General features: G+C 44.2%; 1 protein-coding gene across 1 annotated transcript in view; it reads right to left on the bottom strand.

Annotated features, from left to right (window-relative positions):
• The window catches only part of PMPCB (peptidase, mitochondrial processing subunit beta), a 408,171-nt gene that overhangs the window by 334,033 nt on the left and 49,158 nt on the right, over positions 1-24,980 (bottom strand). Inside the window, exons 3-4 of the mRNA XM_069628068.1 lie at positions 15,960-16,046; positions 11,274-11,403 (exon numbers count right to left, since the gene is read on the bottom strand). Of these exons, the coding sequence (XP_069484169.1) occupies positions 11,274-11,403; positions 15,960-16,046 (217 nt within the window). The remainder of the gene's footprint in view (positions 1-11,273; positions 11,404-15,959; positions 16,047-24,980) is intronic.

Genomic DNA, 24,980 nt, shown 5'->3' with positions numbered 1-24,980 from the left:
TCTGGACATCGCAGTGCGAGCCAGAGGTGTCCAACAGAAGTCTGGGACACCAGGGCCCTATCCCAGGGACCAGCGGGGCCACCCAGGCCTCAGGTGTGGTCAGTACCCCTGGTCTACGATCCACCTCCGGGGCTTCTCTGCATCTGATCGTCCTAGAAGGTCTGCAGAGGCGCTTCGACCCATTGGAATAGTGGGATCAACCATTCCCGGCACCTTCATCAAACCCTGCATGTAAGCCTCTTCAGAAGTGTCCCTGTGCCAACCAGTGGGCTGACCAGCTTACACAGGATGTTTGCTCTGTCACCGCCACCGTTTCGGGGAAGCCCTCCAAACTTGGCCTACTGCTAGCTCTGTGTCCACGGCACCCTCACACCGAATTTTGTACACTTGGCATTCCCAGGTCTGAAGTGAGACGAGTGCGCTCGGACCAGAGTAAACGCGGTTGCCGTGTTTCCCTGTTGTGGTAACAACCTGTGCACGTTCTCTGCATTTGGGACACCCTCGACCCTGCATCCTGCTACACAGAATCTACACGGTGTTGAGACGTCCCGATTATCGCATCTGAACCTGCCAGCAATGTGAACTGAACTGGAGAAGTCTGGGTCTGCCTGCGTCGGGGACCGGCGAGTAGTCCATACCCCAACCGGTGGCCCCCTCATGCAGGAGCCCGTTTCTTTTCTACCGCTGTTGTGAAATAGCGCCTCTATCCCGCACTCTCACCCTGCCTCTGTCCACAAGTGGAGGCCTTGCTTGAGTAGTGGGGACTTGTTCTTCATCGCTTCATTCACCTTCCTGAACTGCCTGAGACCCTTGAAGAGACCCTACTTTAGCCATTGGCACCAGCGCGTGCAGGTACTTTTGAGCATAAGGCTCCTCTCTTCGTAGGGCTCGGACTTCCTCCTAGTTACGTTATTTCTGATGTCGAACTGGGTCTAATGATTACTTGCACTGCCTGTTTTCCTCCCCATCTAGGTGGTCTACATATTACGTGCTCATAACTCCTTAAACACCTCGGTCTTGTATATATATTGTATTGATTGTGATGTGTTGGTTTACTTTAGTATTATTGGGATTCTTTGCTATGGTCGATGTTACAAAGGCCTTGTAATAAATGTGTCTATATTTTTAATATAACACCTGTCTGGAGTAATTTGTAAGTGTCCTTGCTTTGTGTGCTCATTGAGCTTTTTCAGTCACCCTCACCCCTCTTGAGACTTAGTCTTGAACGCCGCCATTGCTATCCCGATTGGTCTGGCTTGTCCAGAGGTTACCCTGTTCCAAGAAACTAGGCTGGCCTTCTGAACCTCTGCCCCTCCAGGTCCGAGTTCAGAAATCCATCTTAACACCCATCTTCCCAAAAGTAATGCTGTTGGCTTCACCTAACTATTTCTTTCAGAATATAAATCTATAGGTTCACCAACTGGGTCTTGCTTCCCCTGACCTGCTGTATAGCCTGTCTAGAATAAGTCTGCCTTGGGTTTTACCTACCTTGAATAGCTGTGTGCCATTCTTAATACGTCTATTGTAGGTTTTACTAAGCTTAGTCTGCTTTGTGACATTCTAAAATAAGTTATAGAGTTATTGCTTACCTCAATCTGTGTTCTATAGATCTGAAAAGTCACTAATAGTTTATTGCAGCATTAGGCCATATTTATTTTTTTATTTTATTGTGCATTTATAAGGCGATTATACATCAAGTAAATTGTGTTTCAAAATGCCCACATGGCAATGGGGAGCGAACATGGGAAGGAAAGGCAAATATGACAATGAAAGAGAGAGGCAGTCCTACTAGGCCTTGTGAGCATTCAGAATGTGCAAGAGCAGAGATAGAAGGGATGAGGAGGTGTGGGGTGGGGTAAATGCTAGGAGTACCACAGAGGGAAGTGCTGGGGATTAAGTTGCAAGCAGCTGTTAATTGACTGGCAGAGATCACTTGGTGAGAGTGTTCAACTGCCAATAAAAAAAGTGCAGGCCTGTGATAGCACAGGCCTGGGCACCAAGGCAAGTGCTGGAGAGGGTGGAGGCTGAAGGCGATTGGGGGTGGGAGGCCACGACCCAAGTGGACCCATAAGGGCCCTGGTCACCAATCTCAGTGACTGTGGGGTTTAGCACAAGAGGGAGGGAGGGGGGAGCAAGGGAGGGAGGGAGGGAGGTGAAAAGGAAAGTATTTAGGAGATTCTGGAATAGGAGGGGATCCGTCTCAAGACAAAGAGGAAGGGGGAAGCTGTTCCATAGGAGGGAGCCAGCAGAGGCAAGAGATCGGCCAGCGATTTGCTAAACAGCGAGTTTAGGATTTTAGGGGTGGAGAGATGCAGTTCCTGGGCTTGAGGCCAAGGATAAGTCTCACAGCCCTATTCTGGATCAGCTGGAGGGGTCGTAGAGTGGAATAGGGTTGATTAAGGAAGAGAGAAGTTTGAAGAAGAGATGTCTGTCATCTGCATAACACTGGAAATAAGGAGAGAAGGTGGAAATGAGGTGTGCAAGCGGAGCAAGATGGATGTTAAAAGAGCCAGGGAGAAAGGTTGGAGCCGTGGGGGACGCTGCAGGTGGAAGTCAAGAAACAGCCCAGGATAACCTGGGAGGGACTGTCATTAAGGTAGGAGGTCAGCCAGTCCAGTGCCTGCTCCGAGACACCTAGGGTATAGTGGAGCCGTTTTATGAGGATGGAGTGGTTGACCGTGTCAAATGCAAAGGAGAGATCAAGTAGAATGAGCCCAGCTAGAGAGTTAGAGTCAAGAGATGCCCCCAACTCTTCACAGGTGTTCAGAAGAGCGGTTTCAGTGCCTCTGGATGCTCGGAATCCTGACTGATGGTTGTGTAGGCAACCAACAAGCTCAGTGTTCTGGGTCAGTTGGGGGAAGACCAGCTTCACCAAAAGTTTCCCAAGGAAGGGGGTGATCGGGATGGGGCGGTAGTTAGTCGGACAATACAGGTCTGCTGAAGATTTCTTCGGGGGGGGGGGCGCACAAGAGAGTGCTTGAGGGAAGAGGGGAAAGATCCGGTAGCAAAAGAACGATTGCAGAAATCAGCAACTGCAGGGGCAAGAGTCAATAATGTTCTTAATAATTCTGGAAGAACGGGGGGGAGACCTTTTTGGAGGAGACCTTCATACAGCGGACAACTCCAGTGATCTCATCAGGTGTGATAGGAGAGAAAAGCAGAGGGGGGGATGGGAGGCCATTGGAGGCGTGGTGGTGAAGTAAGGGGAGGTTCGGGGGAGGGAAGCAAGGGTGCTCAGGATGTCCTGAGTTTTTGCAGTGAAGTGTGTGGCCAGTGCATTGCAGGGGGCCTGGGAGGGAAGAGGTGAGGTGGAGACAGTGGAAGGGTTGGCTTGTTCCTTGCAGATTTTAAAGAGTTCAGCTGTGTTGTTGGATGCACCAAAGACGCAAACCTGGATGTGGGCCCTTTTCTTGGAGCGAATAGAGAGTCAGTATTGCCTTTGGAGAACTCCTGGTAACATAGTTGGTTTACTAAGTGATTGGTAGTGTCATTGCATGACCGGGTCTACAAGCCTTGATTTACTGAAAGTAATCTAAAAGTAACTTGTGGTTTTACTCCCCTTGAATAGATATGTTATTTTCTAAATGTGTATGATTAGGTCTGACTTGCCTATAAATACTGTTAGTTATTTTAAACAAGGTCCGTGCTAATGACTGTGTACCTTAAGCATTGTGTTGTGTTTTTATATTGCGTATATGACTCTATAACATAGTACTTACCCACCAACATTACCTTGGCCTATTTGTATTCATAATAAACCTTTATTTTGTATAACATGTCTGGGTGTAAGTCTTTATTTTGAACCATTTGTATGGTACAGGTTCTTTGTACTTTCCTACAGCCCTCTCTCCCTCCTACGATAAGCCTGGCTGCCCCGTCTACGCTACCGAAAAAACTCAGGTGGTACAGCCTTATACTAAGAGCAGACTTTTGTACTGTCTCAGTTGTATGGTTTTACCAAGCCCTTAGTTGGATTTCGGACAAACTAAAATTAGGCATTGTGAACGCAAAGAAGTTCGATAATACGATAAATTGAATGCTCTAACTTGAAGGCTAAGAAAAGTGAATAGAAGGATTTGTGAATACCAAACTATGAATCAGATGAAACTAAGAAGACCAAGAGAGAGCAGGAAAAATATAAGTATTGGACAAGTTTGAAAACGCCAGAGAGCAGGGTGCAAATTCCCAGCAGGAGAGTAAGCTGGGAATTTGATGGCAAGTTAGGCAATGTGCTTGAATGAAATGGAATGAAATGAAGTCTTATGTTTTGAATACCGAACCAAGAGAAAGCAATTGTGATTGAACACTATTTGAATTGCAAGCAGTTGGTGATATTTCCTGATACAAAGGAACTGTGAATTGTGTAAACTGAAGAAAACTAGCATTGGCAAGGGCTATACGAATGTAATAACCGTGCAAACTGAAAGGCTAAACGTTCGTGTTCGAGCCCCCTGGATCTTTTGATCTGCGCCTCCACGACTAGACCACGACCAGACCACGAGGAAAGCCCCAGAGGGGCGTCCTGAGAATCCTGATGTGGCCATAGGCTACACTGCCCACATCACAGCTGGTGAGCATTTAAGTTCAACCCGGAGGAAGTGGTGTGGTGCCGTAAGAGCTCGGAGTTCAGTAAGACTCCTATGATTCTATTGGCACTGTTGTACCAACCCTTTGAGAGAGGGACCCTGGGGGCAGCCTGGGTATGACTGTTCTGCCGTTTTGGTTTTATTTCATTGTCTTTTTTTTAATTGTATTTTAAATCCGGACCAATAACACAGACAATAATATGGCCGAGTATAAGAAATTGGGCACTAAGCCAAAATCAAGCATGGCCTTAGGGGGCCCAGGAGCCATCATGGCCTCCTCTCCAGTGATTAATAGGGACCGTGTATTGAGGTCTTAGCGCTTAGTGAGCGCAGAAGACTAAGAGTGCAACACAAACAAAGCAAACCTCTTGTGAATAAAATGTCCTTACCGGAACCCTCTATCTCTCCGTGTTTAGCCTCAAAACAAGGGCAGGACATGGAGAGCCTAGATAAATTACCCGTACCAATGGCCAGCTTACATAGCACCATGGATTGTCTGGTGCCTATGCTGACCGGAAATATTCCTTTATTGACAAAGCCTGAGACACCCATAACTATCTACCTTCTCTTGCCCCCCTAGGGAGGGGTTCACCCAAACCCTGTCAACCTGAGGACACAGCCCTCTCCCAATGGCCTGTACTTATGGCCAATATGAGCTACTGCTCTGTAAGGAACCATTTGACCTTGCTCCTTTAGCAAATGCTTTAAACAACTGGATAAAGGACCTACAGCCACCAAAAGTGAACTTTGTTTCTCAGGCTTATGGGCTTTATGGTGCGGATGCTCTGTCACAGGCATCGCGAGTAAATACTGCCTGCCAAACTCCCATACAAAAAGAAATGACAGATCAAGCCACGCAAACTGATGTATGTATTAAGGATACTTTGGGATCCATTGAGCCAACCTCGGCATATAAGGAAGGGTTAAAAACTCATAATGTAGATCTAATACACAAAATCGCTCCATTTCCATCATTACAGGAGTCAAACGCTGGCCATAAAGAAGATAAACAGCCCAGAGCAATGAATGCTAAACTGAAAAGGATATCCTCATGAAATCTTCAATCTAAAAAAAAAAAAAAAAAAAAAATCACAAATGCCAACGATAAGGGATGCGAATTCACGTGACTTTGTACTGAACAAGAGAAACTTTATCATAACCAACATTCAGAAAACCAGTGAAAAAGAGTCCAAAGAAGCATTGCGCTATAAGGTTCTTGCTTGGCTGCACCAGAGAACAGGCCAAGGAGCAGTCAGAATTAATGATCTAAAGATCATAAGGAGGATAGATCTGAGTGACTGGTGCTCAATACCCGATAATGACTGTATTTTAGTAGGCTGCGGAGTTAGCACCCTACCTGCTTATCTTAGACAATGCAAATATCTTCCTAAAGGGACCTCAAATTGTAATTTGATTCTATGAATTTAGTTTTTGGGTCCCTGCTAATTGCATGGTCCGTTCATTGTCAATATGTTCACCTGACTTTGGTTAATGTTTGATCTGCAGCCATTAGCCAATGCTCTAATGCCCATTTTTTGATCTTTTGCTCCAGTTGCTTATATGTATTTATGTTGTTTTGTCTTTTATGCGCCCTCAAGCCTTTGGGTCATTAGGTGCGCAATATAAATTCAATAAAGTAAAGTAAAAGTCTTAAGAATATTTGAAAGTATACCAAGTGACTGGTGGCAAAACAAGTCTTGAGAAATTATCAAGAGGAAAACCCAATACCACTGTGAACCTGAAACAGTGGTAGTGTAATTGTGAATAAGAAGCAAATAAGGTGTGTTGGTTGTGTGACCTGACCATGTGGTTCGACAACTGCGCTTGGACCAGGTACACATATCTAAAGGAAAAGCCACGTAATTCACCAATAAGCTTTTAAATGACTGTCAAGGAGAAGCTTCGGCAATTGATATTTTTGAGCTTAACTTTTGTGATATTGGTGAAATTGATGAACGACAAAGCTGGCAGAAAAGCTGAGAAGTATCCTAAAGAATTGTATTGGTTTTTGGAACATTGAGAGACTTTAAAGCATGGGGAAGGGAACCCTTCTTTTTGACAAAGTTTACCATTCTGAATCTTGGGGAAGGGTAAAGCCCTTTTCCAACCACGAGCTGGAAGAAGCTCTGAACTTTTATTTGAACACTTCTCATTTGGACGCTTGCATGAGAACACATTATAGTCAAGTAGTTGTGTGGACAAGTACAGGATTTGGACACTGACAGATATTTCCTTTGGACTTCCTGACAAAGACTCTCCTTAGTTTTAGCTAGGTAGGGAAATGCCACCTTAGCATAGGGAAAGTTAGTCATTTTCACAACCTGCTCTTATTTGAATAAAGGTTTATGACCCAAGTTTTATTCAGTTGTCTGTGTCTGCTTCTTGATGCATTCACATAGATCACAGGTTCTTTCGATGTATTCAAACGAAATATGTAGGAAATATGCCTAGATCTCTGGTTCTTGTTTCACCTCACCATAACGTTAGTTAGGCCGTTGGGCCCGGGGCTCGAGAACCACTTGCCTCTTTAATTAGTGCCAAGATGTCTTCCACACTGTGGAATCTGCCATTTTACAGGTTCCCCTTTTATAGTCTCGCTTTGTGGCTTACTCTCATCTGAATATATGGTTTTAAAACGGTCCACCCAGGTCATCTCAGAGACACAATTTGGGGCGTGTCACTACTCTTTATTAAATCCCAGACATCACCCAGGGTTTTTTTTCTCTTTTTTTTTTTTTTTAGCAGATGACCCTCAGCATTTCCTCTGCATCTTGCTGAGCATTGTGGCCTTATACCAATGGAGCCAGTTTTTGTAAAGCGGTTTAATCTTGTTGGCAGCTATGATAAAGGCCGGGGATGTCGAGGTTTTAACTAAGTTCTCCCCTCACTTCACTCCTTTTTCTATTACTACTCTATCAAAAACAAGCCGATGTCGAAACAAACCTCCTCCCTGACCGATCTCCAGATCATGAAGCTCTGCAAAATAGCAGTGTAGTCTAGGATCTTTTACTGATTCAGGGCCAAGCATTGATCTTTGCAGCAGCCTGAAGGTGTCATTTCTTGTTTGAAGTTCTTTGAATGCAAATGATCCCTTGTAGGAACCAAATACCTTGCTCCTGAATGTATATGTGCACCCCCCTACTTGTTAAACCCGACGATGATTTTCCTGCCCATCATAAACTAAAGGAAACACTAACAACGGATATCTAGCCCTCACGCTTATACATAAAATACACAAGAAAATAAATGGCAATTCACAACATCATCAACAATTGCAGTTATGTTTTCACAGTCTCTCTTTATAACCTGAGAGAACTTCCCTTCCCCAGGTTTTAAGTTAGATTCAGTTCCAATGTTCAACAAAATGTAAAAGAACATCCAGGGTTTGCAGCACAGTTCCAACAGAGTGTTTGGCTCCTTCCCTTTGTCAAAAGCAAATAATGATAAACACATTTTCAGCCAAAAGAAGGATTCTCCTCCTTCCTGGAATCATAATTTCCACTTCATGCTTTGTCACAATTTATGAATGTCAAAGAAAACACAACGCCTGGTCAGATCCAAAAGAAACCCAGCGTCTTGTAAGCTCTTCTCAGCACTCTATTTATAGCACTATAAATCACAGTGTATATCTTTGTCAGGATAGCTTCACAGCACCGGTGCTCCTACCTGGTTAACTCTCATACTAGGTTCACTTCTACAAGTATTCACCCTGCGGGTCTACTCTCCTGCCCGATCATGTTCCCTACTCAACAGTGCTTCTGAAGTTCTTATATCTATTGACGACCAAATGTTTACCACAACTTCAGCAGTTTGTAACCTTCAACAACTTTTCGGAAAAGACAATATTTACATTAGTGCTCCTCAACACATTCATGTAGGCGAGGCAAGGCAAACTTCTTCTTAATGTTCACCTTCCAGGAGGGCAGCCTCTTTGCCACTCTTTTCTTTCTGCAACAACAATGCCTTTAAGGATATGGGTCTGCCTTCCCTCCTTTTGGCGTTGGCAATGTGAGTTGTTATACCAACTTTTAGGGAACAATCATACTCAACAAGCGTCACCCTTCTACAACCTTGCATTCGCCCCCTTCTCTTCCTGCCAACCAGAGCAGCTTAATTGTATGCCTTGTTGTTAGTCTCCTTTGGCTTTAGGCAATTCGTGTACAACTCTTTAGGCTTTGGAAATACTTGCACCCCTTCTTGGCTTTGGACAATGCTTGCACCACTCTTAGATTTGGCCAATGCTTGCACCACTCTTGGCTGTGGTTAATGTTGGCACCCCTCTTGGCTTTGGGCAATGCTGGCACCCCTCTTGGCTTTGAGAAATGCGTGTTCGCTAGAATTCACAATTATCAAAGTGCAGTTGCTCAAATTCAGTGCTACATTATTTTCAACTGCTTCGTAGATGACTCTTCAGTTAACCTCCACCCAAGTATCACATTTAAGCACACGCAACCAGTCTTTCATCTGTTTTCTTCAGTTTAGTATTCAATTGCCGTGATTGACAAAGATTTACTCATACGCGTGTTATTAAAGCGTTTCACTCCTAAAACGTTTCATTTTAGAAAATAAAAAAACATACGCAATTGCTACTTTTGTGGCATTTTATTGTCTGACCATTACCAGTCGGTTAATAAGGCTTTCACTCGCCTGCCTTTGTTTGGGGAAGGGATCAGAACCCTCGGTAACACTCACTGGCTTTCATCTTCGCTCCCTTCTTTTGCTTCAGGAATTTAACTACTTCTGGCTTCTTTGAACATGCACCCTGCCTCGGTAAAGGTGTATTCGTTCCCACCACGCAGTAACAGAGCTCGTCTCGGTCCTGGGACCCTCGGCTGTAAAACCAACTTCCAGCCACGGTATCCTGCCCGCTTCCAGCTGCGCAACCTCTGCACTTCAGATACAGGGGGCGAAGGACCCTTTCAGAACCTTCAGCTGAAACCTGCTTCACAGTGGTCCTGACATCCTCTCTTTCCACCAACTTCTGTTTGAACTGCCAACAACATGCTCTTCTGCTGCTGCTACCACTGCTACTACTCCAGCTCCACCTCCCTCTCCATCTAATGTCCTGCACCTTATGGGGCCTTTTAAGACTCTCTGCCTCCCTCACGTGCGGGTCATTGGCCTTAAAAAGCCGACTATTCCTGCGACTATTCCTGCAATATTGCTCTTGGGCTCTCTTCCCTGTCCCAGTACTTGGGGAATTATGGGACTTGCTGTCTCCCAACAACAGAATTAGGCTTTTTTCTATTTTTAAATGCAGGTTTACTTTTCTTAAATGTATTTAAGGAAAAATCACAAGAGTTCATTTGAAAAGGAGAAGGCAGTTCATGTAAGCCATTATTTACAGGTTTCCCTTCACTGTACTTCTGGGAATTAGAATGGTGTCTAACTTTGTAAGTCTCAGACAGGTTTTCCTTTCTTACAGTGTTTAGGGATTTCATATTAACTTTACCCATGTCAGGAGGTTCAATGTGTGGTTTAGACACAACGACAATAAACCATTACATGCCTCGGTACCGGATAAAGGTTCTTCCCCTTTAAGGATACATACTGTGTCTCATCACACAGGATCTCCTCGCCACCCGGGGCCGTGTCTCCTCCCAGATGATCCTCCCACAGAACACCACCCCCAAGGTCAGGAAGCGTCTGCCTTTCCCTGTACACCTGGGAGGAGACTTTAGGCAAGGCTTTAGGGAGGAATCCGCAGGATTCATCACACCAGCATAACCCCTTTTCTCCATTGTCCCTCTCTGCTTTGAATGAAATTGTCCCATGTCTAAATGCTTCTGTTTTTCTAGGCATCAACCAAAGAATAACTTCGGCCCATAGTAGAGGACTGGGAGCACCCTACTCTTAGGTGACCGACCAAGACTCCTTAATGGAAGAATACTCTGCTGATTGCTCTCCTTCAACCCTTGCAAAGAATCCATTGTTTGGTTAGACAATCATGTCCACTAATCTACAAAAGGCTCAAACGTCTACCTTTACTGTCCAAAAAGCAAACAAGTGCTTTGAAGAGGTGGAAGTCCAAAAGTGAAATTCTGATTTATTCCCATGGGGCTCCTTTTTACACTAAAAAGGTTACTGCAGCACGGAGGGGTGGTCAAAGCAGTGGTACAGGCCGCTAATTCCCAGGTCATTCCCAACCTGGCTAACAACTAAAGACAGAGCAAGACATAGGTCACTGCATTCAGATGGAAGCCATTACTTGACTGCTGAATTGCCAGACAGCTATCCTACCCATAAATCAGGATGGTTGCAGGCTTTGGACCCTCTGTGGCATCAAGATGTGCCTTCTTTGTAGCACTGAAGCAGGTTTCGGTCTGTGAAAGTGCCCAGAAGCAGTATTTTAGCACTATAAAAACGCACCAAAAACACATTTTTCACACATTCCCCTACCTCAAACAGTCCTAGATTTGTCAGTTAGTGATATGACAAATATTTCTTTTAAATATAAAGAGGCTCTCTCTCAAAGTAGAAAGTAAACATGCTTGCACAGAATGTTTTTCTATTTCCAGTAAGTAATTCAATATGTCTAGAACACAGGTCAACTGATGTTTTTTTTCAATAGTTTTTGAAAAACATTATCAAGGTCCATGAGCTGGCGATAGGACAGAATGAAAATTTACAATAATGTGACTGTTTAAAAAAACTTTCTATTCAGGTATGACAAAAGTAATAGAATACCTCTTGGCAAGTCCTTAGAGAATGCCTTTGCATAATATACAGTCTGTTCTCTTGATGTATAGGCATTTAGGTGAGCTCCCATGTTCTCAATTTCAAGTTCCAAGTCTAACTGAGATCTCTTTTTAGTGCCCTAAGTGGAAGGAAAAATAAAAGAGAAACACAAGCAACATAATTCATTACAGTTGTGTAGCAATCTTTATTTTTTGCAAAAACTGTCAGGATATACCACTATACAAGCTATAAAGAACATAACTTCAGCAAGACTAAGGAGAGGGATGAAAGTAGCTGTTTTATAGGATGAGGGAAAGTGCCATTGTCAAGAGAGGAGTTGAAGAGGAGCTCCAATTCCCGGGATCTACCCGCGCTCCGGACCCAGAGCGAAACTATTGACTCACTGCCTACTGGCAGGGAAAACAGTGGTGGCCCGAACCTGGAAACCCCCGGAAGGCCCCCACATTGCCCAATGGTGGACCAAAGTATGGGACATTCTGATAGCGGAGAAGGTAACGGCAGCACGAGCGGGGATGCTACACCGCTTTCAGAACATCTGGGCTCCAGTCCTGGAATTCGACCAGCGATTCCACGCCCTGACCTATAGGCCCGCCAGAGCCCTCTGGATCTTGACGAACCAGGCGAGCCCGGAGGAAGACTCCTGACCGCTGAGGCTCCGGCCGGACCGCCCGGGCGGGAGGAACCCGCACGCAGAGCTTGTGGGACTGATAACTCAGGGAGGAGGATAGAGAGAGAAGACACAGGGGGGGTCTAAAGACTGGGGGTCAACTTGCTGAGATAACCCTTGCATATAATGTCTGTATTTATCATTCTGCTTTGATTTAAAATAAACAAAGTTAAAAAAACAAAAAAAGAGAGGAGTTGAAGAGGGAAGTAAGATATGGAGCATCCCAGGGAGCTATATGCTTCATAATGTACATGGATAGTGGGAGCACAAGGTTAGCCTTGAGGAGTAGGGCAAGAATCCCATTTGGTTTGGTGGGGGTAAAGTGTAGTGTTGTAATAATAGAATAAGAACATGAAGTGTGGAAGGTTGGGGGGGGCTCTACGAGATGGTTTTGAAGGAGAAGCAGTTGCACTGCTTAAGCGAGAAGACATACAGAGAGGTGTTGGTGGGGTCTCATGAGGAATAAGTAATAAAGAAGATGAATTACAAAAAATACATAAAAGCACATGACAGAACTGCAGTGTCACCTATTCATTAACTTAGTTTTTGACACAGTATTACATCTAGCCAAGTATTTTCCTAGACCATAAGGACAGAATTCAGGACTATACTCACAAGAGGGGATCAGGATGGTTAAAAGGTACAGCATAACATGTAACACACAATAAGGGACTGTCCACACAGTAGGTTTATGAACAGCATGATGCAACAGATCATGCTAATTTGAAAGAACCACAACCTTAAAATGTCTTTAACCTGTGATTTTAAGAGTTTGTAACCATTGTCATAGGCAGAGGTTAAGTTCCCATTTGTTTGAGGCAGGGGTCGGCGTGTGGTTCGCTGGTCCGATAGTGCAAATCAAATCTTGGTTCTGAATGAGTTTTAGGCTGTCTAAACATCCAGGGGTCAACATGCATGAGTCATGTGCCGAGATCTAGAGGCCCATTGCACCTACAACCATTTGGGAACTTGTAGATGATTTGGTTATCATCTGCGAAGTTAAAGCATGTCTGACCGGAGTTACTGATGAGACAAATGGGGTCATGTATACATTATAAGTGAAAGGCAAGACTAGAGCCTTCAGGTACTCAAACACATCAGGTGGCCGGGGAATGACGTGAAGGGAGCCATGCATGTGGTTTCACTTATCAGTGAGAAATGAAGTAATCCTGTGTAAAGCAGATCCTTTGAATCTAAAAACCTGTTAGGAAAGTTTCTTTTTGCAGCTTTCCCTCCATTGACATCAATGGACTTTCCCCTGCCCAACGTTTTGCTATCGTTTGACTCCTGTACTGACCTTTGAAGGAAAATAAAGCCTTTTTGCTTTACATTTCTTGCATAGGTCATCTGTTTTGAGAGAACTGGTCAGTCCCCAAGGCTACCAGTGAGGGGGGGCCCCAGTCTCCCTTGCGAGATTCCTTGTTGTTTTTAGGCTGTACACAGTGTGGCATGGGCACTTTGTAAACCCTTTTCTTTTAGTCACAATTTTGTTGCTTTCACAATGTATCCAGAATCGGCTGGTGGCAGTAGATCGTTTCGTCCCAGGCAGTTGATTTCTTCTGGACGCCGAAAATGCATTTGAATCCTGCTAGGTCTAGGGTCCCACTTCATCAAACTGGTATCTCTCCTATATACAATCCTTCAGCAAAATCATAATAGGGCGAGTAAGATCAGCATACTTTCATGTGAGAAGAGGGACCAGGCAGGGATGTCCTCTGTCTGCGCTACTGTTTGCCCTCGCCATGGAGCCGCTTGCAGCGGGCCTAAGAGAACGACAAAACGGGAGGGGACTTAGTCTGGGACTAAACTGATCATATCATTATACGCAGACAACATGGCATTGTTCATGAGTGACCCAGAAACTATTTTAAACTCAGCGATACGAGAAGTCCTCAGATTCGGGATCTTCTCTGTCCTTAAGATTAATAACAGCAAGTCTGTGGTGTTCCCCCTCATGACAGAAACCAGAGTATGCCAAGATTAAATTAATCTTAGGTGGGAGCCCTCTGGTGTTCAATACGTAGGAGTGATGCTATCCCGAAATACTGTTTCACGATAATTACGGAGGACCATTGAAGGGCTCTGCAAAAAGATAGCGAGGTGGCAACAGCTTCCACTCACGCTCCTGGGGCACATATCTATTGTCAAAATGAGTATACTTCCCGAACTATTGTACCTCTTCGTTAATGTCCCCTTACTGTTGTCGGGTGGCTTCTTTCGTCGCTTGCAAGGATTGATCCTAGGTCTACTGTGGGCCAGGAAACCAGCAAGAGTATCCTATCCAACGCGTGTACAGCCAATGACAAGATGAGGCTTAGCTTTACCAGATTCCGAGCGTTACTACTGGGCAGCACAGGCACAATTACTGGTACGCCACACACTTCGTACGACCATATGTTCAGGTTGAACAGGCATTGATGGCCCCCAGCTTACTACGGGCAGTAATCATTGGGGCACTCAGAGTCCCACCCAACACACTAAACGTGGTTCTAATCACATACGTGATATGGAAAAAGATGGCCGGAACAGGCAGCATCTTCAGCCTGTACTCACCTCTCCTGCCAGCGAAGCACATAACGAGTGAGCAGGTATATTTGCAATGGGCAGGCAAGCTAGGAATAGAGACCCTGGGTGAGTTGTTTGTGGCAGGGGTGTTCCTCACGGTTCAACAAGCAAAAGAGCGCAGAGGTGACTCGGCGCTCAATGTTTTCCTGTATTTTCGCCTCCGTCAAACTTTTAAGGCCTTCTGTCCCTCATCCGAGCACAACCACTGGTGTGGCTTCTGTTGCACAGGGTGATTCAGTCACAGGGGAGGGCCGGTTGATTTCACAGATTTATAGCGACCTGATGTTAGACGAGGCAGATAGAAGCCCCTAAGAGGAAATGGGAAATAACCCTAGGAGATTCGATTGAGGAAGAAGACTGGGCCTAGATATTGAAGCAGACCCAGAAGGTCTCCCTTAATTCCAGGTATAAACGTATTCATTTTAACTTCGTGCATCAGGTGTACCATACCCAAGCCAGGCTACACAAACACTTACCCACCACTCCAGATGTATGTGTTCGATGTGATCACACCCTGCGGGTTCCCTCCATCTAGCGTGGGATTGCCCGTGGGTCCGCCAGTTCTGGTCGGAAGTGCTGCCAAAGATTTCACTGATTGTTGGGGAACCACGGGAAATGAATTAATTTGTAGCCCTATTGGGATGCAAAAGGTCCCTACATCCCACAGTAAGGCGTCTAGCGGGACTGCGGTTAGTGCGGGCGCTTAGGAGAATGGCCATGGCCTGGGGGAAGGGACGGCCCCACAGTGTTCAACTGTGGCTCCAAGATGTCGCCTACTGTCATGATACTGAAACTGCGTTCATCAGGACCCTTCCCTTGCATGCGCGTCCCCTGGAAGTTTGATGTCCTTTTATTCAATACCTGTTACTATTGCAGACTGAAAAAAGAGCTGATGGCGATATCTCATACTTCATATTCTTGAGACTGTGATACCTATGCACTGCTTGGAATTTGGCTATACCCTGGGGGCTGGGGGAACTGGCGGGCAGGGTGCGGGGGGGGGGTCTGGTACGTGGAAATCAGACCCCGCGTTGGGTTGTTTGTTGTTAAATGCAAAAATAAAGTTTAAAAAAGAAAAAATCATATAATATGTTGCTTAGATAATGCAATGAGTTCCAACTCCTGCTGCACAGATTAACAGTTAGAATGTGCCCACCTGCCAGTCATCCTTCAAATTTTGACAAAATGACCTACACAACTAAGGAAAGATAACACTTCTCTCAGAAATGCCAATCCATTAAATGCTGTATTAAAATCTGGTATTATCATCATGGAAAGAAAACACTTGACAGAGGTCATTATGGGCCATTCATCACTAAACATGGTAAGAAGTAATACAAGACAACTTTCGTGCATTGCAGCGAGGCAGTGTTGGGGTGCATTTGTGAGCAGAAAGCAGGGGGCTCAGACAAATACATAGAGAGAAAATGGTTTGTGCTTGCCTTGAAAGCCATGTGCTCTAGGAAGTGTGCTGTTCCATTGTTCATCTGGTTTTCATATCGGCTTCCAGCATCTATCCAAAGTCCAACCTACAAAGCCAAACAATATTTTTACATGTAAATAGTGTGGAGGACAACTCTCATCCCGTAGTTTAGCATGCAAGATCACTTTCCTAAACTTAGGCTAACCAGCAATACTGAAGCTTTCATCACCTGGAGGTCACCATTGTTAATCAGCCCAGGGCACCTGTTAGGAGGAGAGGAGAGGAGTCGGATAGCTAAGAAAAAAGGTTAACGATGTATCACTTTAACTAAACAAATGACCACAAAGAGATATGTTGAAGATACACTTTATATCTTGCAGGAGGGAATTAAAGCTATTTATCAGGTTACAATAAAATAATGTGGGTGCAGAAAGTCTCCTTTAATAGGGCCTGAGACCACTTGTTAAGGTTGACCCTGAAGTCCATGTTTCACAGCGTGTACCGAGATTCAATTTCTCAAAGTAGATGGTAAGATCATGCGGCTGATATTCCAAATGAAAAAAGTTTATACAAAATATTGTAAATTCTCAATACCCCCGTAATTAAATTTTACATGACCAAAGTTGTCCCAGTGGTTATGTGCTAGAGGCTAAACCCTTACTCTGGAAAACAAACTGGCAAGAATAAGAGGGTTTAAAATGGAAAAGGATCCTTTGACTCCCGTAAGACCTTTCTACCGTATGTTTAACATATGAATTAGGGCTGAAATTATTGTGATCCTTAGCAGATTGGAAGTTGGTCTCCCGGACGATCAAAACCTCTAAACCTCACACCCTACATGCAGACATCAAAGACCACCTCGAACACTCCAAATCAGCTATACTAACTGACCTGAACTTGAGGGTTGATGAAATTCTCTCTTGAGGTCTGATACAGACCTTGAGACACTGGTTACCAATCCCTTGAAGTCTAAAAGAGCTTTAGAACGAATGGACTGGATCATCACAATTGAACAATTGAAGCTATGCGGGGGCTGCCCTAGCTAACTCATTCTCGCTGTTTGAAAAGAAATTGGGGTGCGTCCCAAGATATCTTGAGAAGTTCCCTGATTGGAGAGCCAGACAAAACTTGCTCAGAATTTGTTTAAATCTTGTGCACACTGGAGAAGTTCTCTCAAAATGAGGGAAGGGAGAGGCTGCTCACAAACTGTGCTCGGTATGTGAAAGTCCTGAGAAGCAGACATTAAAACATCTTCTGATGGAATGTGAGGGTACCTGGCTCATAAGAGCAGCTAGATGCCAAAGATTAGTGGATAACGCAGATGGTATACTTACATAAATGTTTTGGAGAGGTTGATATCAGGACAAGAGACTAACCTGACAATAAAAGTGATGCAGGTGCTGGAAAATATCAATATTATCGTCTAAAGATAAATCCTTGTCCCTCTTTGGATGCTTTTGCATTCTTATCTTCCCTCTTTTTCCTTCATCTTGGGCTAAATGTCGGTCATTTAAAGACAATAATTGCTTTGTTTTTTGATTGTTTACAAGTGTAGATTGTTTTAGAAGTAATGAATTTGAATTGTAATGTAAATCATTCTCTATTATTCTTTTGTATAGGTTCTTTGTAACCATATACAAATACAAAAAATATTAAAAAAATAAAATGTCTCAAAGATTGGATTTGACATTGGAAAAACGTAGGTACATTTGCAAAGACATATGGAGTACAGGAAATAGAGTGACCTGGTATCCTCATCAATTTTCAACTAGTGGTGCCCTCTGTAAGGGGTCAGAAACGTAAGCCAGACAACTTTGTGAAGGTTTTTCAAAAGATGCTATTTTATTAAGTCAAAAGGTCTGATAAACACCTCACTATCCCCACCCCAACAAGGATTTCCCTGCAAAAAATAAACTAAAGCAAACACAGAAGGATTTAGTCCCTCACACTTAAACATACATCAACCTAACAAGGCAATATATGGCAGTTCAACAGCAACAAATATAACACTTAAATTCACATCATAACAACTGTTTCTCATTCTAATCTGGGTGAATTCCCCTCCCCAGATTCAAGCAGAATTTTAACAGTTCCAAAAAGGTTAAGGAAATCCTGTCTCGTATCAAATTTCCACTTCAGTTCCAATTTGAGAACACAAAGTTCCAGTTTGTATTCAACCAACTGTTCTTAAGTGGTTACAAAGATTTCTGAACCAGTTCACAAAACCACTTGTTTGACAATATTAAATATGTCTGCAGCAGTTCACAAAGCACTTGCTTCAATGGTATTAATTTGCTAGGATGATTCTGCATTAATCCACAAAAACACTAAGAAGAAGTTGAAGAGCCACTAAAGATGTTTAACCACACCACAGTACTTTAATGGCTTCCACCTGTTCCACTCGCCTGCCAGGCCAAATAAGACAGTCCTCTGCTCTGGTGTGCTCTCTTGCCAGAACAGATCAAAATACAACAACATTATCCGACGTGGTGTACTCTCCTGCCAGGCAAAAACCATCTACTACTTGCAAGTACTTCTGTGGTAAAGGTTAAAATATTAGCAATGTCATTTGCTCCATAACATCAAATATAAGAAACACTGCAAGGGAATCAAGAAGCACACTGGTGCTGTTTGTTACACCTGTGTGATTGCCACACTCCCTGCAGGTTATGCTCCACTCCCTCTAAAGGTCTTCCTTCAGAAGGGTATCCTTCCTGCCACTCGTTTCTCCCCTTTCCCACTAAGCAACTGCTAAGACTTCGGTTTCAATTTCACACTTCATTGGCCTTGGAAATGTGGGTTTAAGCCATTCTCCCTTAGGCCCTCCTTTTCATATGGGCAATAGTTATTACCAACACAAAGTATGAACTGCCTTCTTCTGGCTATGGCAATTCTGGTTCTTTCTTAAAAGCCTGGGTATGTTTCTCTTTTGGCTTTGGCAATGATGGCTTATCTTTTCTCTTATAAAAACTGCCCCTTTTTGTTGCTGGCTCTTATGGCCCACGATGTCACAATCACACTCTTCTGGTATGGTAATCAAGTTCTTTATTTGCCATGTGCGCCCTTTTAAAACAGCTTGGTACACAATAGAAGAATTAACATGCTTTATATGGCTCTGTATTAAAAAAAAAGTCTTCACTTGTTTTACTCAGTTTATCATATTTCTATAGTTAAGGTCCCTGGACTTGGCCACCGGGCAGTTCCGGAGCACTCCAGGGTCACAATCTAACAGTGAACTCCCGGGGTCTGGCGTGCGCGTCCATCCGCCTCGCTGCCTCCAGGTCCTCTGCTTCCGTTTCCCCACGCAGTTAAGGAACTCTCTTTTTCATGGCCTATCGCGACTTGTGTCTGTCACCAGCAAGGTTCTCCTGGCTCCCACGACTCTCTGGTGCTCGCCAGACACCGGTACTTGACAAAAAAAGGGAAAAGCTTTAAAGTGTTTGCTTCCCGCTGCACGAGCTCTGCAATCACGGTCTTGAGCATAAAAGACCCTCTCAGGACCAGCATCTAATTTACATGCCACTGTGGTCCCGGCTCACACCCAACCTCTGCTGCCACGTGGAGGTAGGAAAACACCTCCACCATCTACTACTGCTCCTTCTCATGGCCTGCACCTGAGGGGGCTTTTTATGCCTCTTAGTCCTCAGGTGTGGGTCATTATTCCTGATTGGCTGCAACCTGTAGTGTTGTGCCTGTGCATTCTTCTTTGTCACAGTACTTTGGGATGTATGGGATTTGAAGTCCACAACAACAAATTGAGCTTTTTAATGAAATTATCATTACCAAATTCACTAGTCTCCTCATAAATAATTCCCAAAGGAGTACCATGAGGATTCCATGAAGTATTTGGTTTTACAGAAGAAAGGGGTTGGAAACTGGTAACATTTAAAGACTCATCTTCTCTTATTTCTCTTTGAATCAGAGGCTTTCATGTTTATAAAGGTCAGTGTCTTTAAAGGGTTTTTTCTGACTCTTAGAACGTAACTGCTTGCGATTATCTTCATCTATATATCGACAGTCAAGTTTTAGAAAATTTCTGACAGCAAGCCATTACATTTTCCAGTATTAAGGATATTCCCTTCCTTGAAGATAAATTCTGCGTTTCACCCCACAAAGCCCTCCTATTTCCCTGGAGCCCTCCCAGGTGATCCTCCTGGCTAACACCGCCCCCATGGTTAGTATCAGGAAGCGACTGCCTTTCGCGGACCTCAGGGGAAGAGCCTTTAGGTAGGGTTTGTGCAAGGGCTACGCAGCATTCATCACGCCTCACGAGGTAAGTTAATGTTAGAGATTCCCGTGTTGCAGTTGTACAGTGACGGCTCCTGCGATTATGAAGATTATCCTCTAGCAAAAGGAACTGATGTGGAGTCACTGGTTGTGATGCTTGTTCACAAGAGAACTAATGAAGCCGAGGTACAGTGCAGCTGTCTGGTTTTCTGAAGGTGCACCTATTGTGGTAGTGATGCAGACTGTATCCGGTGGTGGCAGTTCTGGTGGGAGATGATTCCTTCGGAGCCCCACCAATACTTTTGGGTCTCTTTCTTCATGGTTATAAATAATCTCTTTCCGGAAGCAACAACAGGCATCCGGTTGTGTCAGTTGCTGGGGCTCTCAGGATCTAGCACTTTACCTCTTTTTCCGGTCCATATAGGGACAGAGCAGAATCCTTTTCCAGGGGGTGGGATCTCAGAAGGCTTGTAACAGGTCTGCAACAAGTGGGTCAAGAGAAGGGCTCAGAAGTTCCTCTGTTCCCTTTGATTGGTAAAAGTCTGCAAATACCAGGCAAAGCTATGAGGTCAGTCTTTTGAAGAGGGCGACCACCAGAGCTTCACATGATTGCTTTTCAGACAGGTGTCTTCTTCTGTGCTCACAGTCCAGTCTCAGAGTTAGACAAGTTAGGGAAGATGGCCCCGTTATATGGTGGTAGCTCTGCTGTCATCACAGGAATTAAATATGGCAAATCCATGAAATGTGTCCTTTCTCCCCAAGAGGGTGAGAACCCCCCCCTTTGGGACTAGGGAGGTAAAACCGCTACACAAAACCTTCCATAGGGGACAGGGCAAGCAGGATCTCACTGGAGGCGACCACCTCAGGGATTAAGGAATCCACAAGTGAACGGTTTATAACATCTCCCTCAACATCAATGTGCCAACTGTTTATTGGCTGCATGGGGGGTGAACACATTAATAACGTAAAGGGGCCTTTAAATGTCCTTGGTTTGGCTACTGACCCCACTGTGGAGCCAAAACCACTAAACAAATGCTGTTTTACCTCATTTTGCAGAGAGGAACATAAAAGGGCAGAGACCCTTACCAATGAAGGAAGAGCCAGCCACTGGGAGATAGCCAGCGAACACAAGGCCGCGACACACACCGAAGGGGTGAACCTGAATCAAAGACCCAGCAAGGGGGTATCCGAAACCTTGATATAGAAACACCAGGCAGGGGTGAACCTGACACAAAGATCCATCCAGGAGCCAACAGGCATCAGAGAATCACAAGGTCTGAAAGACCAGAGCGACCCGCCTGGGCAGAGAATCCAGACCACTCACCTAGGGTGGGAAACCATCGCAGACCAAAACTGGCAGTAGAGCCAAAGGTTCATGCTAAACGATGAAAATCCATTATATTTTACAAAAGATTCAATCAAAATGCGCCAGTTTATGTGATTTAAATGATCACTACAGACTCAAAAAGGGTGAATGACATCTTTAATGAGGTTCATTGGCTCTTCAGTGAAAATTGTCATTTCATTTCATGTTCAATGAAAATCGTAATTCCATTACAAGTTGTACTCCATAGAATGTAGAGCTTGTGTATTAGTGCACATGAGTTTAGGTCACTCCAACGGTTTGCATCCAATATACTTTGAAAATAATGTACTTTTTCTCCCTATTCGTTGGTTCAAAAATCAAAATCTCATACAGGTCGGTATTCAGCACGCTTGTATTTCCTTGTAATGCTCATGCAGTTCGTTATTCAACATATATTGGTTTCACACAGCGTTAAAGGTTCATGTAGTTTGGTATTCAGTATTGATTGGTTTCTTGCAATATAAAATGTTTGACATTTAATATGTGGACAGGAACTTGCCTGCGGTCCTGTTCGGAGCTCCCGGTGCTTCTGTCTGTCTCGGACACTCACCAGGGGTTTGCTCCCGCTGCCTGTTGGTCGTTCTGGTGCTCAATGGTGTTAGCTCGTACTGTTGATTTGCTCCCCTTTCCGGCGGCTTCTGTGGCGGTTCCTACTTCACTTCTGGACATGGAACACAGCCGACATTAACCCTGCTCGCCTCGCTGCTTACGATGAACGCAGAGAGCGTTCTGCGAGGCCTGGGTTTGCCGGCATCTTGGTCTGTGCATCCAGTCCACCCACGGCGGTCCCTCGAAGAGCAGATCCCTGCTCGGCTCTCTGCTTCTCCTTCACAGTTCTCTGATCTCTTATACACCTGCAGCCCTCAAGAACCTGCCTGCTTGACCATAGTTAGGCAGACAGGCCTGACCTGGCCATTGTTTGGGATGCACTTTCCTCGTCTCAGTACCTAAGTGGTAAAGCGGAGCAATCTTCATTGCTCTCAGTTGCCTTTTCTTCATCTCAGTACTGACAGGTGTTGTGAGTGAAATCATGAGCGGGGTTGGCTTGTACCAGCCTATAAAGGTTGGGGGAGGGTTAGGTTGGCTAGTACTAAGAAAAGGGGGATACCATGTTTCACCTAGGGGTATCCCACAACTAATCCTCAAGGACCAATCAGGTGATCCTTCCTCGCTTCTCCACCACAAGGGTCAGGATCCAAAAGCGATAGCCTTTCCCTGGTCACCTGCATTGAGGATCCAAGGGGAGTAGGAGTGAGAAAACCCTCAGAATTCTCAGACTACCTAAATAAAAGGAAGGTCGGAGTCAAAGAGTCCAATTTAGGAAACACTGTAGGTTACCACACACTATGTTGAAAACAGTGTACTATAAGTTCCTTATTTCTTTTTGTTTTGTTCTATTTGCTTCTGACCTGCCCCCTGTATACAACCAACTTTGCCAATATCTGGTTATGTGACTATTACATGTTTATTATTTGATGTTTCCTTTTGGTTGGTGTAATATTCCAATATAACCAATTTTGATGTTTTTTATGGTTATGCACATCTATGTTTTCTTTGCAACTATTGTATCAGCCTTGAGGACGACTTATAGTCGAAAAACGTGTCGGCTGATTCTTTGTGGACTTTATCGTCAAATACATTTTGGTTGTTCTAGTCATGGACATTATCTACCATCTCAAATGATTGTAATTTTGGGAAGAGTACGTATTTGTGTGTCATAACCTACGGAATATCCAATTTTCCAAGCACACAGTGGGGACCTGGCTTTGACTTACACAATGCAGCTCAACTTTACCAACTAATTATAGTGTGCATAGCGCAGTCACAAGCCTTTACCCACTATTTACTATTAGCAATTTAGGAAACAGTCTGTGTCCAACACCTATGCCTGCCCTCATAACTAACTATACAATGTGCAGGGATGCTAGCAACCAAAATGAAAACAGTGTTTAACACAAAGTCCCAAGCTTCTTCTAGCTCGCAGCACTCCGAGCTCCCTTCTCCAAGTACAAAACAGTTCAACAAAGTAAAGTCTCAAAATGTCCTTTCTGAGAAGAAATGCAATAGTCTCTTCAGGTCTCTGGGTTTCCTCCCCCAAGTTAGGACTCAGGTTTCCCTTTCCCCAAGTTGCAAATCACACAATTTAAATGATCTTGAAATGAAAGGCTTCTAGTCAGGACTATGGATTTCCTTCCCCAAGTTCCAACTGCCATAATTTCAAAAGAAACACAACATGTCTTCTATAGTTTAGTTGGATTTTGTTTTCAAGTGTATAATTCAGATAATTGTGGAGCTTTCTTTCAGGTTGAAAATGTCACTGTAAATCAGGATTCCATATCCTTTGTTTGCCTGTTCTTTTCACATACTTTTATATTGCAGCATACAGTGATTGGTTTATAATTAACTTTATTTTAGCACTTCAATGTGTGAGGATTTGTGTTAATTTAAACTTTCTATCCACCTTTAGATTTTAATCGCAATGAGGAACTTTTTGTGCGATACCAATTACAAGTCCCTGCGACCAAATCAGATTTAGTTAGGAAGGTGTTGCATTGGTGCTTGAAACTACGGAGACCTTGAGTTCCTCTACTCCGTCGGCAATTAGATTTCACCTGTTTAATTCTGATTAGTAGCAAAGTGTTAGTTCTGTGTAACAGCGAAGTCTTAAGTCAATTCAGTGTTTGTTCAATAATTAATTAGACGTTTGGCTTAGAGTTTGTTTTCCCTTCATAAAGGAGGTCAATAATAGTTTGTTTTACTTAAAATGTAAAGTTCAATGTACGGGAATTCATTAATTGGTCATTTCACTTTAAATGCATAGTTCAATGTGCAGAGAACCTTCGAAAACGTGTTTCTTGTTAAACGCGACCACATCAGTGCACAATATTCCCTTTTACTTAATATTGAACAAACATAACTGTTCGATGCACTTGAATTCGTTTGGTACTCAGAGAATTTTGAAAACATGTTCTTTATCACACGCGACCGCTATGATACAAAGTATTTCCCTTTGTTCTATCGTTAACGGATGTAGTTGTTCATTTCCCTTTAATTGACCTATTCACTGCTCGGAACCTTCGAAAACGTGTTTGCATGCAACCACTCCGATACCGGAGCAGGACGATTGGGCGCGGCCAGTTTGCCGCAGGAGCCAATTGGGCGCGCCCCTTTTGGCGCACCCAGTTCGGCACTGCGACGTTTGGCCGCAGGGATGTTTTGGCGCGGGGAAGGGGTCATGAATCGGGAGTCACCATCCACAGGCTCCGGAGAGAAGGCTTGCAAGACTCAACGTGGCAGCAAGGGGTTACGCTGCTTGCCGATTGGAAAATGTAGGGTAAAGACGGACAAAATTATGGCTTCAGGTGGTGTGAAAGGCAGGGTGTGTACCGGGCAATCCAACAGAACGGAGGAGCCAGCCACCAGCATGAGTGGGCAATTCTAGAAAAG

Source organism: Ambystoma mexicanum, chromosome 12 (assembly GCF_040938575.1).
Source record: "Ambystoma mexicanum isolate Mex_15411 chromosome 12, UKY_AmexF1_1, whole genome shotgun sequence".
Lineage (NCBI taxonomy): Eukaryota > Metazoa > Chordata > Amphibia > Caudata > Ambystomatidae > Ambystoma > Ambystoma mexicanum.
Note: the sequence above shows the minus strand (reverse complement) of the source record. Positions and strands in the feature narration are given on the sequence as shown.